The sequence below is a fragment of the Homarus americanus genome, unplaced genomic scaffold (assembly GCF_018991925.1).
Source record: "Homarus americanus isolate GMGI-L3 unplaced genomic scaffold, GMGI_Hamer_2.0 scaffold32340, whole genome shotgun sequence".
Taxonomy (NCBI): Eukaryota; Metazoa; Arthropoda; class Malacostraca; order Decapoda; family Nephropidae; genus Homarus; species Homarus americanus.
This window is the reverse complement of record NW_024747232.1, coordinates 70,001-85,775: the sequence shown is the minus strand read 5'-3', so window position 1 is coordinate 85,775 and position 15,775 is coordinate 70,001. Positions and strand designations below refer to the sequence as shown.

The window sequence follows — 15,775 nt, the reverse complement described above, 5'->3', positions numbered from 1 at the left end:
GGGCATTATTGTATTTCTCATTTTATTTCTCCTTATTTATTTATTTATTTATTTATTTATCTTGGTTCTATATTTTTACTCTTGGGGATTACGGAGAAAAGGCGTCACTCTTCACCTCTTAGCATAAGGGTGAAGATGTAGTGAAGGAAACAGAACGTATGACCCTTTTGCTCTGATGACGACAAAAGTCATTTCTTTATCCATCCGTCAGCATTTTTTTCCCTGTCGTGGTGGTGATAGTTGTAGTGGTGGTAGAAGTAGCGGAGGTGATAGTGGTAATGGTTGTAGTTTTAGCGTTAGTTGTGGTGGTGATTGACAGTGGTAGCGGTGGTGATAATGGTAGTGATAGTCATAGCGGTGATACCATTCATAACTCTTCAAATCATTCTTTGCTCACGTTAGAAAAAACACGATAATTTGAGTTACAATGGACAATAACAACACCAATCAACAATTTCGATTTATATATAACAAACTTTATAAACTTCTCAATAAATTATCTGTAACACTTGAGTAACGACCATAATATCATTAGCTTTTAAAACATGAAGTTCACTTGTGTTTTGAATGCTCAAAGAATAGTATCAATAAACCATGAAGGAGTTAAGATAAAAACACATTCAGAGCTAAACTGTTTTCACCATTCAATAAAACTAAAAGATGTATTTTTTTTTTTGGTTCCAAGATATAAAATATATGGGCGTCCTTACAAAACACAATAATTAAAATACTCTACAGGATATACATATCAGCACTTCATGTAAGGCACTTTTAGGTAAGGCACTTAAAACGATGGATTGTAGGTATACATGCTTAGCTCACTCAAGTATGTATACTAGTGAATATTTATACTGGGTACGTGTCATAGGTCCACATACAACCTTGACCCCCTTCAGAAGCAGACTAAACAAACCTCAACTAGGTGATAACTGACGCCCTTCCTCCCGAGTAATGCTCGCCTGTATCTGTCTCAACTACTTTAAGTGAGGAATTTTGTGACATTAAATCTGTTTGTAAAGGGATTCAGATTCCCTTTGCCATCTCAAAGGGTTGATTACTGATTATAGTACAGCTGTAGATGGGTGACAAAGTGAGCATCATAATTCCTGTTGAGTTAGGGGTTGACTTGGGGCTTTAGGAAATCAGGTCCCCCAAAATTGGTTCCCGAATATTTGGTTTCCTGAAAATTAGGTCCCAAGAAAATATAGTTGGAAAAAAAAAACCACCGAAATTATGAAAGGAATAAAATAACTGTACTTGTTTAGGTATTCTAGTATGTTTTAGAAGAAGAGTAAAATGCACATTAAAGCACAAACACACGTTAGGTAAACTGTGCAAAAGACTTCAAAAATTCATGTCAAAAAAAAAGCAAATAAAAAAATTACAATTAATAAAAGTTTACAAAGGATGTGAACCACAATACTTATGTAAGGACCTTCAAATAACCCATGGTAGTTTTCACCAACAGTTGCCAGGTGTTTATAAAGGGGTCTAGGCAGTCAGTTTCCAACCTTCGTCTATTAACCACAGGGGGATCAGTTCTCAACAGTCATCCAACCTTTGGCTAGTAAGCAGAAAAACAATTACCCAAAATGACAGGGTGTTTTTTTTTTTTTTTTTTTTAAAGTCTGAGATGAAAACGTAAATAGATTAACGAATTGAATTACATTTACGACTTTGATAAAGCTAGTGCAGAGTCCTCCACATTTCTGGCTCTGTGAAAAGGCGTCTTCGTAAAGCCCGTACACTCACTGTGCCGGATACCGCAGAATCAAGTTTTTGTCTACGTCGGGAGCAAGTTCATCCGACGTTGAGGCGAGGGTTCATGTTACAGAACTAAAATAGCAGGTACAGACCGGTATGACTTCCAGGATTAGTAATCTTTTATCCGTTACTGTTTAAAGCCTCTCCAGTTGGTCGGCAGCATACTGTACTGTATGTGCACGAATGAATTAATGTCCTTCCCTCATGCTGTCATTCTTTTACCTATTAAAACTGAGGTAACAGCTTTGAACCCTAGCTAGATAATGTTTGATTTCGAACGAACTGTTCAGAACATTTGACGTCGCAGATTTGCAGACTGCACTACAGTTTGCGGCTTTCTTCATTGACGTCAACTTGTCTCCTGTAGAATTTGCCAACTTGGGTTTAAGGTTCAATACTATATGAACATTTATTTTTTCTATGAAAAGAAGAATGTTGTGGGTTCTTGTCTTTTACCCGAGAAACATGTAGATACTTTTGAGGGACAGGATGAACCGGTGCCGATAAAATTCATTAGCTATTTTGAACGGACATACGTCGGTGCTCTTAGGGTCAGACGCAGGCGTCGTGGAACATCTTTGTTTCCACTTTCATTGTGGAATGTTCATCACAGTTATTAATGATTTGCCAAGGACTAACAATGCACTGGAATCATTAATTTGCCAAGGACTAACAATGCACTGGAATCATTTATTTGCCCGGCAAAAGAAAGAAGCACTTTTGTAGAGAAGCGACTCAGGCATTAATAACACCGTGCAGCAATATGATGCAGCGGTGAAATGGGTTTTTGAAGGTCATTACACATAAAGTGACTGTCTTTAACCGATTTTATTAATGTGCATGTTACGTTTATTTTTTTAATACTGGATAAATATACAAATGCATTTATAGTATTGGAGGTTTTTAAATTTGAAAGGTTAGATTTGTTAGCTTATACTCTTACGGTTAATTGAGTGCACGTGTAACATGACACTCCATCCCTCAAACTGCTCGACCAGTGACCCACACACAGGTGACAACACCCAACTAGCAGAGAAGAATAAATATATATCTATTTGTTATACTTTTTGCTCCTTTATTGGAATCGATAAAAAATCACCATCACAGTTATCTTCGATCTTTGTCGTCGTGTAAATTATAAATTTCCCATCACAATAAAAGCATCTTGACCAAACAAATCAACCCGTCAGGTGTTAGCGCTCTCCTGAACATATATCACAAATTTTCCAGGGATTACTCTCCGGGACCAACTTTCACAGTGCACATTATTTACTCATTATTTCCCGAGGGACCGAATGTTCGGAGACCCAATTTTCCAGCATTAGTGCAAAAGAGGAGGTACTGACGGGAGCAGCACCGGCACGGAGAGATTCTTGTATTCCTGAAGGGACCAAAACACCCTCAGACCCAGGATCTTGAAGACTGGCAGACACTCCCTCTGCACCTTCTGCAGGTAGCGGAAGCTCATGTGTTCCCTCCAACTGAAGGCCTGCTTCTGGGTGTTACGCGAGGTGGTGGACCCCTTGATGTCTGCAGTTTTTGTTTTACTCAAGATCTGAACCATACGAGGAGTAATCTCGAAGTCCAAGAACTTCCAGAGATCCATCATGGTCTTGGAGGTGTTGAGGGTGAGGTCCTCGTACCGTACAAACATGTACCTGTGTGGTCGACACACGAATTAATTCATATCTTTTAAATTAAGAAACCACATAATACATATACAGGTTCACTGAGAGATATAAACACTGGTACAGATACAAAAGGTCACTTAAGTTATCTTGCATGATATCAGGTCAAAACAATATTTTCAACGCATCGGAAATGTTTGAAGGCAATGGAGTCAGAACGAAGGGGAGGGGAGGGGGTAGCTACACATTGTAATAACTGTGAACAAGTGACCCACCTGCGTGAACAAGTGACCCACCTGCGTGAACAAGTGACCCACCTGTGAACAAGTGACCCACCTGCGTGAACAAGTGACCCACCTGTGTGAACAAGTGACCCACCTGCGTGAACAAGTGACCCACCTGTGTGAACAAGTGACCCACCTGCGTGAACAAGTGACCTGCACCCACCTGTGTGAACAAGACCCACCTGCGTGAACAAGTGACCCACCTGTGTGAACAAGTGCCCACCTGCGTGAACAAGAACAAGTGACCCACCTGTGTGAACAAGTGACCCACCTGTGTGAACAAGTGACCCACCTGTGTGAACAAGTGACCCACCTGTCCGGGTACTGGCGACGAAGGACGGGGACGAGTAAGAGGTCTTGCAGAAGGTTGCTACAGACGGCCACTAAGTTACTACACTCGCCCACACACCAACTCCGTACCCTACCTGTCCTACGGGAGCTGACGAAGGAACGATGCAATTAAGCCAAGTTAGATTAGTTTGGAATCGATTAGGTTAGGTATTAAATCGAATTAGATAAGCTTAAATTAAGATAGGTTTAAGATGGGTTGGTATAAGTTGTTTATATTAAATTAACTTAAGCTTGGTTGGCTTAGGTTAGATTAAACAAGGTCCTGTTGGGTTTATTTGGATTAGGTTAGATTTAATTAGAAAAGTGAAGTTAAGTTGGTTTAAGATAAATTAGATTACATTAGGTTTAAGTTCAAATGATTTAAGGTAAACAAAGTTAATGCAAGGTGTGATTAGGTTAGGTTAGGTTAGGTTAGGTTGAATCATATCAGGATACATTGGGGTTTGACTAGTTAAAATAAAGTTAGTTTGGATAAAGATAGAGATTAAGTTCGATTTATTTTGGTTAAGTTCAATAAAATTCAGTTTGGCTGTGATGATTTACGTTAACTAAACTAGGTTATGTTGAGTTGACTTTGGCTATGCTAGATTAAACTGGGTTAAGATGGGTTAGTTTTGGATTATCTATTTATTTATGGTTTGTGGGGGAATCAGGGTTACGGCACACCTAACGACAAAGGTTACGACACTCCTAACATGACAAGGTTACGACACACTCCTAACATGACAAGGTTACGACACACTCCTAACATGACATGGATGATTAACTGCTTGGAAGGTCAAGTCTGGTGAACGAAGACGATGTGAGCTTCCGGAATTGCATATGAAAATGCATTCTATGAGTTGAGACTAGACCCCACAACACGAGAACTAGACCATAGAGAGTTGCAACACGAGAACTAGACCCCATGAGTTTGCAACACGAGAACTAGACCCAAGAGTTGCAACACGAGAACTAGACCCCATGAGTTGCGACACGAGAACTAGACCCCCATGGTTGCAGAGAGAACTGAAACCCCATGAGTTGCAACGAGAACTATTAGACCCTCATGAGTTGCAACAGGTAAAACAGTGGACCCCATGAGATGCAGTAGGTAAAGCAGTGGACCCCATTAGTTGCAACAGGTAAAGCACTAGACCATGAGTCGCAGCAGGTAAAGCAGTAGACCCCATGAGTTGCAGCAGGTAAAGCAGTAGACCCCATGAGTTGCAACAGGTAAAACAGTGGACCCCATGAGTTGCAACAGGTAAAACAGTGGACCCCATGAGTTGCAACAGGTAAAGCAGTGGACCCCATGAGTTGCAACAGGTAAAGCAGTGGACCCCATGAGTTGCAACAGGTAAAGCAGTGGACCCCATGAGTTGCAACAGGTAAAGCAGTGGACCCCATGAGTTGCAACAGGTAAAGCAATGGACCCCATGAGTTGCAACAGGTAAAGCAGTGGACACCCATGAGTTGCAACAGGTAGAGCAGTGAACCCCATGCGTTGCAACAGGTAAAGCAGTGGACCCCATGAGTTTTGACAGGTTGAGAAGCTCTTCATGATAACTATGCCTTGGGTATGCGAGACCCCAAGGGAACATGTGTTTGTTCCAGCAATGACCAGTCACTGATAATTAAAGCCAATAGTGAGAAGAAAAAAAATGTAACAGCGGAGAAAATAAGAAACGTCCCAATGAATTATCAGAGTAAAATGAGAGAAAATGACGTGGGTTAAAAAACTATCTGGCGAGTGAACCGACTCCCAGTACATCAATCAGTTACGTGAAAGCAATTCCTTGACAAAACCAACTGTTGTAATGACCAATCCTTCAAAAACAAACATTACGATGCGGCTGACTAATAGTGGTGATCCCCGTCATCGTAGGTTAGGTTAGTGTGAAAAACCATAAAGGAACCTGGTGGCTACAGTTGGGTCACCTCGGTACGTACTTCATGACTCCTCGGGGGTCCCTTACCAGATGGACCACCTTCAACTCTCTCTCCTTCTCCATGAGCTCCATCACGGTCAGCAGACGAAGACGTACCACCTACGAGGGGAATAGAAGGTCGATTAAAAAGCATATGAGGACCCCACCGTAATGTCAAAACTACGTAAGGCAGGAGAGACGGAAGAACACTGGTAGTTGAGGGTTATCTTGACTAGCTAAGTTTGAAGAGTTACAACGTGGCCTTGTTAGTGAGGGGGGGGGGAGGTTGGGGAGGTGGGGGATTAACTTGGTGTTGTTGAGAAGGTAAACACTAGATACTTGCCAAGAGTTTATTGTATTTGATAAGGAAACACCCTAACCTATACCCAACCTAACCTATACCCAACCTAACCTATACCCAACCTAACCTATACCCAACCTAACCTATACCCAACCTATAACCTGACAGCGTGGGCGACGAGTAACCAAACAACGCCATCCACTATCGCAAACCACACACCTCACTTACCGCATCACCCAGTACTAGCCACACTACACCACCGCCACACCACTGTTTTACCATGCTATATACCACCACTGCGACACCATAGCACACCACACCTTCATAGCATTACACCTCCATACCAGTGCACACCACACCTCCATACTATAGTACACCACTCTGTACCACCACCATACAAAATATACCACACCACACCATTTGATACCACCATCGCCTTAACACCATTTCATCCACCAACTACCTTGATTACATGTTGAGCGGAGGTTCTACAGACTTTGCTCACGAAGCTGGGATCTATGCACTTGCGGACGGGTGTGCAAGTCTTCATTAGGTGGACATTCGCATTCCTGTAGAATTCCTGTTGATACATGTTTTTTACTTGGTGTGGGTAAGGATAGAAGTGACAACGTAGGAGATCAAATAAGTACGTTTTTATCTGCTTTTGGGTGTCATAATCATTGATATCATTAATTTTGTCATCGTCGTCATCATCGTCATCATCATCATCATCATCATCATCGACGTTGACTATTGTCTGTTGCCATCTGTGTAGCGGCTCGTAGCTGAGTGAAGGAATGTGTTTATTTAGTCTCTTGGTTAACGAAATAATTGTTAATTTTAGTTATTACAAAAGTTATAGTTGACATGGCACTAATGACTACGAGAGAAGGAAGAGAACAACAAGAGATTTATGCTAATTACCTGAGACATCACAACCAACTTACCTGTAAAACGTGTTCTTGATAGGTAACGCCAGCATCTCCCCGAGGAAAGTGGAGCCGCTTCTCCAGGAGCTCGTCAATAGGACGGGTTGAGGGAAGACGTGTACCTCTTCGTCATAATCATCTTCCTCTTCCATATTGAAATATTTTGTATTATCTTTTGTTTTGTGTTGCTTTTTGCTGCTCTTCTTCCTTTCTTTCGTCTCTCTCTGCTGTTTACCTCGAGAGATACGTAAATTTTGCATCTTCTTGGATAACCGTGCACCGCCATCAGTCATGCGTCTTCTCCGTGCACCGCCATCAGTCATGCGTCTTCTCTTCCGGCTGGTGTGTGTCTTGAAGGAATGTGGATCGTTAGTGTCTTCTCCCTCTCTCTCCTTAACCACATTCTCGTCAGCATCATGTTGGTCCCTCGGTGTAGTCTCCTGATCGGGCTTAATGGTCAGAGACTCTCCTGACAGATGGGTGACCTTATTCTCCTGAATAATTTGATTGATTTCTGTGTTTTGATTTAGCTGACTGATGTTGGTACTTTTTTCTGATGTTTTCTTTTTATCGAGGTATTTTTCAGTATAATCGTCATCATAAATCAGGCCAGACAGCTCCTCTGTAGCGTCTTCTTCAGGGTATGGGCGAACTGATTCGGCCTTGTGAACCTCGTCGAGATGGTCTATACTTGATTCATTCAGTTCACTTCCTTGATCTATCCAGAGGTCTTGTTTCTCTTTTGAAAGCAGTATCTTGTTAGAAGTTTTATTCCTCAGTGACTCGTAACTTCTTTCCACGAGGTAAAGACTGACTCCTGGCCAAGCTGAATACATGACCATCGTCGCTGCCGTCAACCCAAGCAACATCTTGCGACCGGTCACCAGCCGCCGGTACATGACTGGGGCCTCGCTACCGCTCCTCTTCTTCCTAGGAACACAAATGTAATACAAGAATGACTTTACACTGATAAACCAAACATACATATACTATACATATATATATATAGCAAGGCAGAAACTTTAGATTAACAAGTTACCTCCTGCAGCTCTCCCTAACTACCTCAGTAAAGTTCATTCCAACACACACACCTAGTTATAACAGCTTCATCTGGTAATATTAAACTTTGGTTTATGTTACTTAACCCGTCGAGCGCTAATCCAGTACTTATACGGGATGGGTGACCAGCCACAACCAGAGCTAATCCCGTAAAGTGCGTGGCTAGATTTAGCATTGTCCTGAACTCGTATTTTTGGTAGTAGTGAGATGCGCTTAGAGCTACATTATCACCCCCTCCTTGCCATCATCATTAACTCGAATACGCTGGATAGCTTCAAACCTAGGTTGGATGCTTATATGAACAATAGGGGTTGGGTGTAAATGGGACTGCCCAGTATGGGCCAATAGGCCCGCTGCAGTTTCCTCCATTCTTATGTTCTTGCCTACTGGTATACTGCTTCCCAAGCCACGTAGCTCCACGCTCTGCATGCCACAGCGGCGACAGTGTTCATCACCGTGAATCAAGCTCACGCCAGCCACTCATGAACACGTCACACCGCTCTCGCTCCCGGGACAGGCGGAATACTCGCAACTCGCTGTCGAGTATGAGTTTACATCAGAGTTTACCCCAGATGATTTTTCCGAGTCTGATAATGACCCACTCTATGATCAGAATACTTTATATTCTTGTTGAAGTGGTGAGGGGGATGTTTCAGACGTACTGGCAAGAACGACATGTAACACCTCGTAATCCAGCTCGTGACACACCTCTCCACCTCCGAGGTCGCCACTTTCCTTCCACCTTACCACCAAACACCTGGCAAGAAGAAAGCACAGAAGTAGTGTCACGTCTGCTATAACACGTCACGAAGAGCAAAGAAGAGGAAGGATACTGGTTACTGCTGTAATGAGTGTAAAGTAGCACCATGGTTCAAGGACTATCACACTCTTCAGAACTATTAGTGTAATAATATGATGTGAACCAGGCAGTGGCAGTGATGCCATGACACCCTCCGTAGCCTTCACCATTCACAGATAATACCCAATTGTATGCAAATTGGGGGAAATTGGATAAGCAAACAAAAAAATATCAACACATCGCGGCGTTTTATTCATTTTCTAACAAGCATATTGAATAATGATTGATGTGGGAGGAATAACCAGAAATAAAACGAAAGAAACACACACACGAGGTGTTAGGAAAGTGGAGAACTGTCACAGTGGCGTGGGGGGAGGAGCATGACTTGGCCGATTGCGGTGATGGGCGCCTTGAGACACTCCATACCTCCTCTTCCACCACCACCACAGTGTTACCACACAGACGTGGAATTTTTATGATTTTCATATTTCCTGGACCAAATTGAGATGATTTAGGGATTTTTTTTGTGGGGGGCACCGGGATGTCTAATATTGGCTGGCGCTCAACAGGTTAATATGTCATTTCTGTATTAAATGGTTCATTAAAGATCAAACATAATTCACCAATTTAACAAAGAACAATTAAGGTTACTGTAACAAGAGAAATAAAAACAAAATTGGTATATATAGATCGGTAAATATTTAGTAGTTGCCAGCACTTACTTATATATCGAGTCTTATATAGGGAGGTAAAGAAAAAACTAACATTAATTTATACTACAACATTTGTGTCGGAAATATATATTTTTCGCATATTTTAACCGATATGACTCAACCCCCCCCCACTAAATTGCTAACAATATTGGTTCTTAGGAGTGAGCAGGGCTTTGAAGTAGAGGGAAAATGTGGGGTAAAATACGTAAGAGAATTTTAAGACATTTTTTTCTAGGACGTTTCCCTCGCAAACGACATGTATGCCGGGAGGGGAGGGCAGTTAGGAGGTTAGGTCAGGTCATTTGCGAAGGAAAAGTCATAGAAAAAAGTCTTATAATTGTTTACACTACGGATTCCAAAATGGGAAAGACTAAACTATGCGTAATATTTCTATGTCTATTTCCCTCCCCAACACTATTTTACCATCGCCCGCTAGATGTCGTATGTCCCGTATCCATTATTTGCAACAGAGACGTTACCGCTACATTAGGTGATTAATAGGGGATAAAATGAACGAACATAATCTAGGTTAGGTTTAGTAGATTGGTTAAGGTTAGCTAATGTAGCGTAGCTGGTATTACGAAAACTCTTCAAGACTTTCCCGGGCTGCTAATTAAGGTGCACATCCGTCACAAAGTATTATCAAATAAACTACCTGTAATAAAAAAAAAAAAGGTGAATATCTCGTCCAACACACAAAACACCATGATGTTAGACTGATCCTTACCGTAACTCAGACAACAGTGAAGTGGTGATGATAATAACAATCTGACCTGTTGCTCGTGTAGTAATCACAGGAATAAAATTAACTCGTCGATATTCAGAGGATGTATGGTGAGCAGACCCCCAGCACTTGTGGTTGACTGGTTCCCGGCAGCAGCTCGAGTAGTCTGAGTGTCTGTGTACAAGTTGAAGGTCTTTACTAAAATGACAAACAACATGCGCACTAAAAGTCTTCGATTCATATTAATTTGGTTTATAAAGCGCTAAATATTTATAAAACATGTCTGACGAATTTAATATTATCATTAATTTAGAATTTTTATATTGCAAAGAAAAAATACAAAACCTACGGCAACTTGACTTAGCATTTGTGTAATGTTCGAAATTTTCAAGCTTCATGAAACAACGATTACGAAATTTGCTAAGGGATGGGCGGGGGATGAACTTTGAATGAACCATACCTAGGGATGGGCGGGGGATGAACTTTGAATGAACCATACCTAGGGATGGGCGGGGGATGAACTTTGAATGAACCATACCTAGGATGGGCGGGGGATGAACTTTGAATGAACCATACCTAGGGATGGGCGGGGGATGAACTTTGAATGAACCATACCTAGGATGGGCGGAGGATGAACTTTGAATGAACCATACCTAGGGATGGGCGGGGGATGAACTTTGAATGAACCATACCTAGGGATGGGCGGGGGATGAACTTTGAATGAACCATACCTAGGGATGGGCGGGGGATGAACTTTGAATGAGCCATACCTAGGGATGGGCGGGGGATGAACTTTGAATGAACCATACCTAGGTCTTGTTGAAATAAGAGATAATTAATATTTTCTGTACGTTCACGATGAGCTGAAGCGTTCAATTAGTGATGCTATCATCTTTACTTGTATGCTTATGCTTAAATAATTTATATTTACTAACATCCCCAAAACAAATTCTACACACAGCCAGGAGGAACGCACAGCATCTGTCTCGATGCTTCCTCACCTGCCGCCTACCCTGACCACCATCGAGTTATTTGTAACACAGGTAATATCAGTTTAATTAACAAGTACAGTCAGGTATATACGGACAAATACAGGTGTTAGTGTAAAGTACAGGTGTTGGTGTGAAGTAGAGGTACAGTAATAACACTTTATAGGTAATTAATATGGTGTCTTAACTTAAATATAATAAATATACAAATATGATTATTTTTCGTATTCGTTTCCTAATGATGGTAAATAAACGATTATGAAAAGAAAAGTATCTTAAAGTTATCAAATTATTTCCTTATCGTCCCCAATACAAACTACAAAGAAAGGTTTATATTTCATCTAGCAAAGTATTCGATGAATCACATATTCTTAATGAGATACAATTACCAGACAAGTTATCTTTGCTCCCTGGATTCCTCTTCTCTTCCTCACCACACCTGATTACGTTATATACTCGACATGGCTGTATATCAAACCAGGTTATTTATATAGTGTCTTCAGTTCCCTATTACTAATCTATGTGAGGTAGTTCAGTCTTATATTAAGAGTATTAAGGAACTCGGATCTTCATGCAATAGGCAATAAATACCTCGAGTTATTGAAGGCGTACCACCCTATTATTGCCTATTTCAATTACTTCCTATTGACATTCTGCTTTAAGGGAGCTCCAGAGGGTTCTTGGATATAATTTTTTTTATTTTTTCTTCAGACTGGAGATAAAGTTTAAGATGACAAAATTGACAACTTGTGTAACCAATGACGTGAGTTACTGTTCTGTTCACTAATAATGCTGCAGTGTTTATTATGCTTAGTATGCTGCAGTGTTTATTATGCTTAGTATGCTGCAGTGTTTATTATGCTTAGTATGCTGCAGTGTTAATATGCTTAGTATGCTGCAGTGTTTATTATGCTTAGTATGCTGCAGTGTTAATATGCTTAGTATGCTGCAGTGTTTATTATGCTTAGTATGCTGCAGTGTTAATATGCCTAGTATGCTGCAGTGTTAATATGCTTAGTATGCTGCAGTGTTAATATGCTTAGTATGCTGCAGTGTTAATATGCTTAGTATGCTGCAGTGTTAATATGCTTAGTATGCTGCAGTGTGTATGCTGGTTTTATTATGCTTATGCTGCAGTGTTTATTATGCTTAGTATGCTGCAGTGTTAATATGCTTAGTATGCTGCGTGTTAATATGCTTAGTATGCTGCAGTGTTTATTATGCTTAGTATGCTGCAGTGTTGTATGCTTAGTATGCTGCAGTGTTTAATGCTTAGTATGCTGCAGTTGGTATGCTGCAGTGTTAATATGCTTAGTATGCTGCAGTGTTTATTATGCTTAGTATGCTGCAGTGTTAATAGCTTAGTATGCTGCAGTGTTAATATGCTTAGTATGCTGCAGTGTTTATTATGAGTATGCTGCAGTGTTAATATGCTTAGTGCTGCAGTGTTTATTATCTTAGTATGCTGCAGTGTTAATATGCTTAGTATGCTGCAGTGTTTATTATGCTTAGTATGCTGCAGTGTTAATATGCTTAGTATGCTGCAGTGTTTATTATGCTTAGTATGCTGCAGTGTTTATTATGCTTAGTATGCTGCAGTGTTAATATGCTCAGTATGCTGCAGTGTTAATATGCTAAATATGCTGCAGTGTTAATATGCTTAGTATGCTGCAGTGTTAATATGCTTAGTATGCTGCAGTGTTTATTATGCTTAGTATGCTGCAGTGTTAATATGCTCAGTATGCTGCAGTGTTAATATGCTAAATATGCTGCAGTGTTAATATGCTTAGTATGCTGCAGTGTTAATATGCTTAGTATGCTGCAGTGTTAATATGCTTAGTATGCTGCAGTGTTTATTACGCTTGTGTGATGATTTTTGGAAATATATACTTCATGTTTTTTCGGTTATACGTTACTTATTATAGATTGTTTAACCATTATCCTTTATTTTTTAATATTTAGGTACGTAAACATCCGGGTTCTAGTAACGAATATAAATTACATTAGAAATTCCTTTGAATAGATAAACACATCAGATTATTATTGCTCACCACTGACAGTTAATGTAAAGTATTCATGGAAATTTCCCACAAAGAGATAATCATAAAATAACATTCAATTTATAGTGGAATTCAATTACATGTTTGTTATGCCAGAATACATCGACATATATCAGTTGTTTACATCAATCCCAAACAAACGTGAGAGATAAGAGATTAAAGTTGAATATATCAGCCACTGTAGTTATGACCCTCAACACTCAGAGTGAAATATGAGTCTTGTTCAACTACTAGACCGAACTGTAGTGTGTTGGTTAGTGAGGCACTCGTCCACCCACTGTCCGATGTTGTCGATGAACCTTTCAGATCGATGTTTTTGTTTTGTTTTTCAAGTTCATAAACCAAATTAACCCCAAACCATTTTAGCGACAATGACAAGGTTTTACAGTGGGGGCCTGGAGTGTGTTCCAGGAATTAATTTTGGCAGTCATCAGTGTTCGGCTCTCAAAAAAAAAAAAAAAAGAAAAAAAAACTAATGTGACGAATGCGACCTCTGTTACCATTCGACATTATCGTTGCCATAACAAACACTTAGGCTTCTCTTAATATATATTTACAAGGTGAGAGTGTAGGTCCCAAGGATATACGTAACTGCACGTTGAGGACTTGTGGGTAACAGTGCACATAGCGATAGCGAGGAGAACACAACAGTGACTACACTCGACTGCTCTCGCTTCCTCAATTGTAGTGGACAGGGTGGTAATGGCTGGCAGGAACGAATCAAGGCAACAGGCGAGCGTTGTGTTCAGTCGGCCGCCATATCCTTTATTTACACAGGATAAACTACTAAAAAGACCTAAATAAACTTGTTAGATTAGTGGTGACGATGGTAGGTTCATGGTTACGTAGATACTGATAATTGAGGACTGAAGAAAGATGTTTTATCGTTGAAGAGTTTGTGTTTGTTTACGAGTACATGTAGCAAATTGTCTCTGTTTAAGGGATACTGGCTTCAATATTTAGCCACCTATACATCAGCGAGGCTTAAATTAAATAACATTAAACAAAAACAGTTAAAAAAAGAGAAATAACGACACGAAATCATCAAAAGCCAATTAAATTATCTTAAATTAATTAAAACATATAAAGTAGAATAGATAACAGTGGAAGAATAGAAACATTCGAATTGTAATTAAGAATTCCATTAAAAGATTGATTACCGCTGATTGCCGGAATAACTTTGATTTAGAAAAGTATGAAAATGTGGAAGTGTTCTGTGATACATATTTCCGTCAGCACAGAGCGGTAATATCCTCCCCACAGTTTGTCCAAATATAGAATATGAATTTATAATGAAATCCCCCTTGTATAAAGAAGAATTTTAAACTGATGAAAACTACCGTAAATTCTGATTAAATATCGAAATATAATTTATCGGGTGATTTTAGAAATTAGTTCTGCGCAACATGTAATGATTCCCCTGTTTGGCGACATTTCCCACCAACTGAATTCTATCATATTTTAATTTTTCTAAACCCATGACGTATTCGATGATTATGTGGAGCAACTGTAAGGCGAGTTTTATCGTTAAGCCTTATCACTGGTGGCATTCCGAGCTCTGCGTCCTCAGCTGTGTATTGACGTTATAATGCATTACTTCACTATGATAACTAAGGTCTTGAAAGTGCGTATTCCAGGTTACTATATACACAAAAAAGAGATATTTTTCTCTTGGTGCATAATGTAGGGGGAAAGGAGGAGGAAGAGGAGGAGGAAGAGGAAGAGGAGGAGGAGGAATAAGAAGGAGAGGAGGAGAAAGGGGAGAAGAATGAAGAGGATTAAGAAGAGTAGGAGGAGGTGGTGGAACAGGGGTAGGAAGAGGAGGAGGAGGAGGAGGAAGAGAGAGAATGTTACGTAGGGTTTTTAAGGCTCCCGACTTGGGGGGTGTCACGCTTGGCTCACTCTTTGGTGGAACTTAAATCGGGCAGAAAAATATTTGTCTTCAACTTTTATCCGCCAAAAGTTATATAATCAGTAGGAAGGGATACCTCACCTATACCCCCTCCTACCTCCTGTATCTCTCTTCCACTTATCCTCCACTTCTCCACTTTCTCTTCCACCTCTCCTCAACCCCCTTTCTACCTTCTCTTATCCCTATAAAAATCTCTTCTCATTTACCTTTTATTCTCTCCTCCTTTTATCCATTATTTACATCTGGTCAAAATCATGATAATTTCTCATCCAATTTGCTTCATATTTGCAACAAGTCGCTTTAGCTGCGTACTGTGTGTGTGTGTGTGTGTGTGTGTGTGTGTGACTGTGTG

At 40.3% G+C, this 15,775-nt stretch overlaps 1 protein-coding gene across 1 annotated transcript in view; it reads right to left on the bottom strand.

Annotated features, from left to right (window-relative positions):
* Positions 1–449: 449 nt before the first annotated feature.
* The window catches only part of LOC121879509, a 65,522-nt gene continuing 50,196 nt past the window's right edge, over positions 450–15,775 (bottom strand). The window contains exons 3-9 of the mRNA XM_042386167.1: positions 11,116–11,232; positions 10,466–10,660; positions 7,186–8,097; positions 6,702–7,023; positions 5,960–6,057; positions 3,990–4,115; positions 450–3,422 (exon numbers count right to left, since the gene is read on the bottom strand). Coding sequence (XP_042242101.1) covers positions 3,086–3,422; positions 3,990–4,115; positions 5,960–6,057; positions 6,702–7,023; positions 7,186–8,097; positions 10,466–10,660; positions 11,116–11,232 — 2,107 coding nt within the window. The 3' untranslated portion in view covers positions 450–3,085. The remainder of the gene's footprint in view (positions 3,423–3,989; positions 4,116–5,959; positions 6,058–6,701; positions 7,024–7,185; positions 8,098–10,465; positions 10,661–11,115; positions 11,233–15,775) is intronic.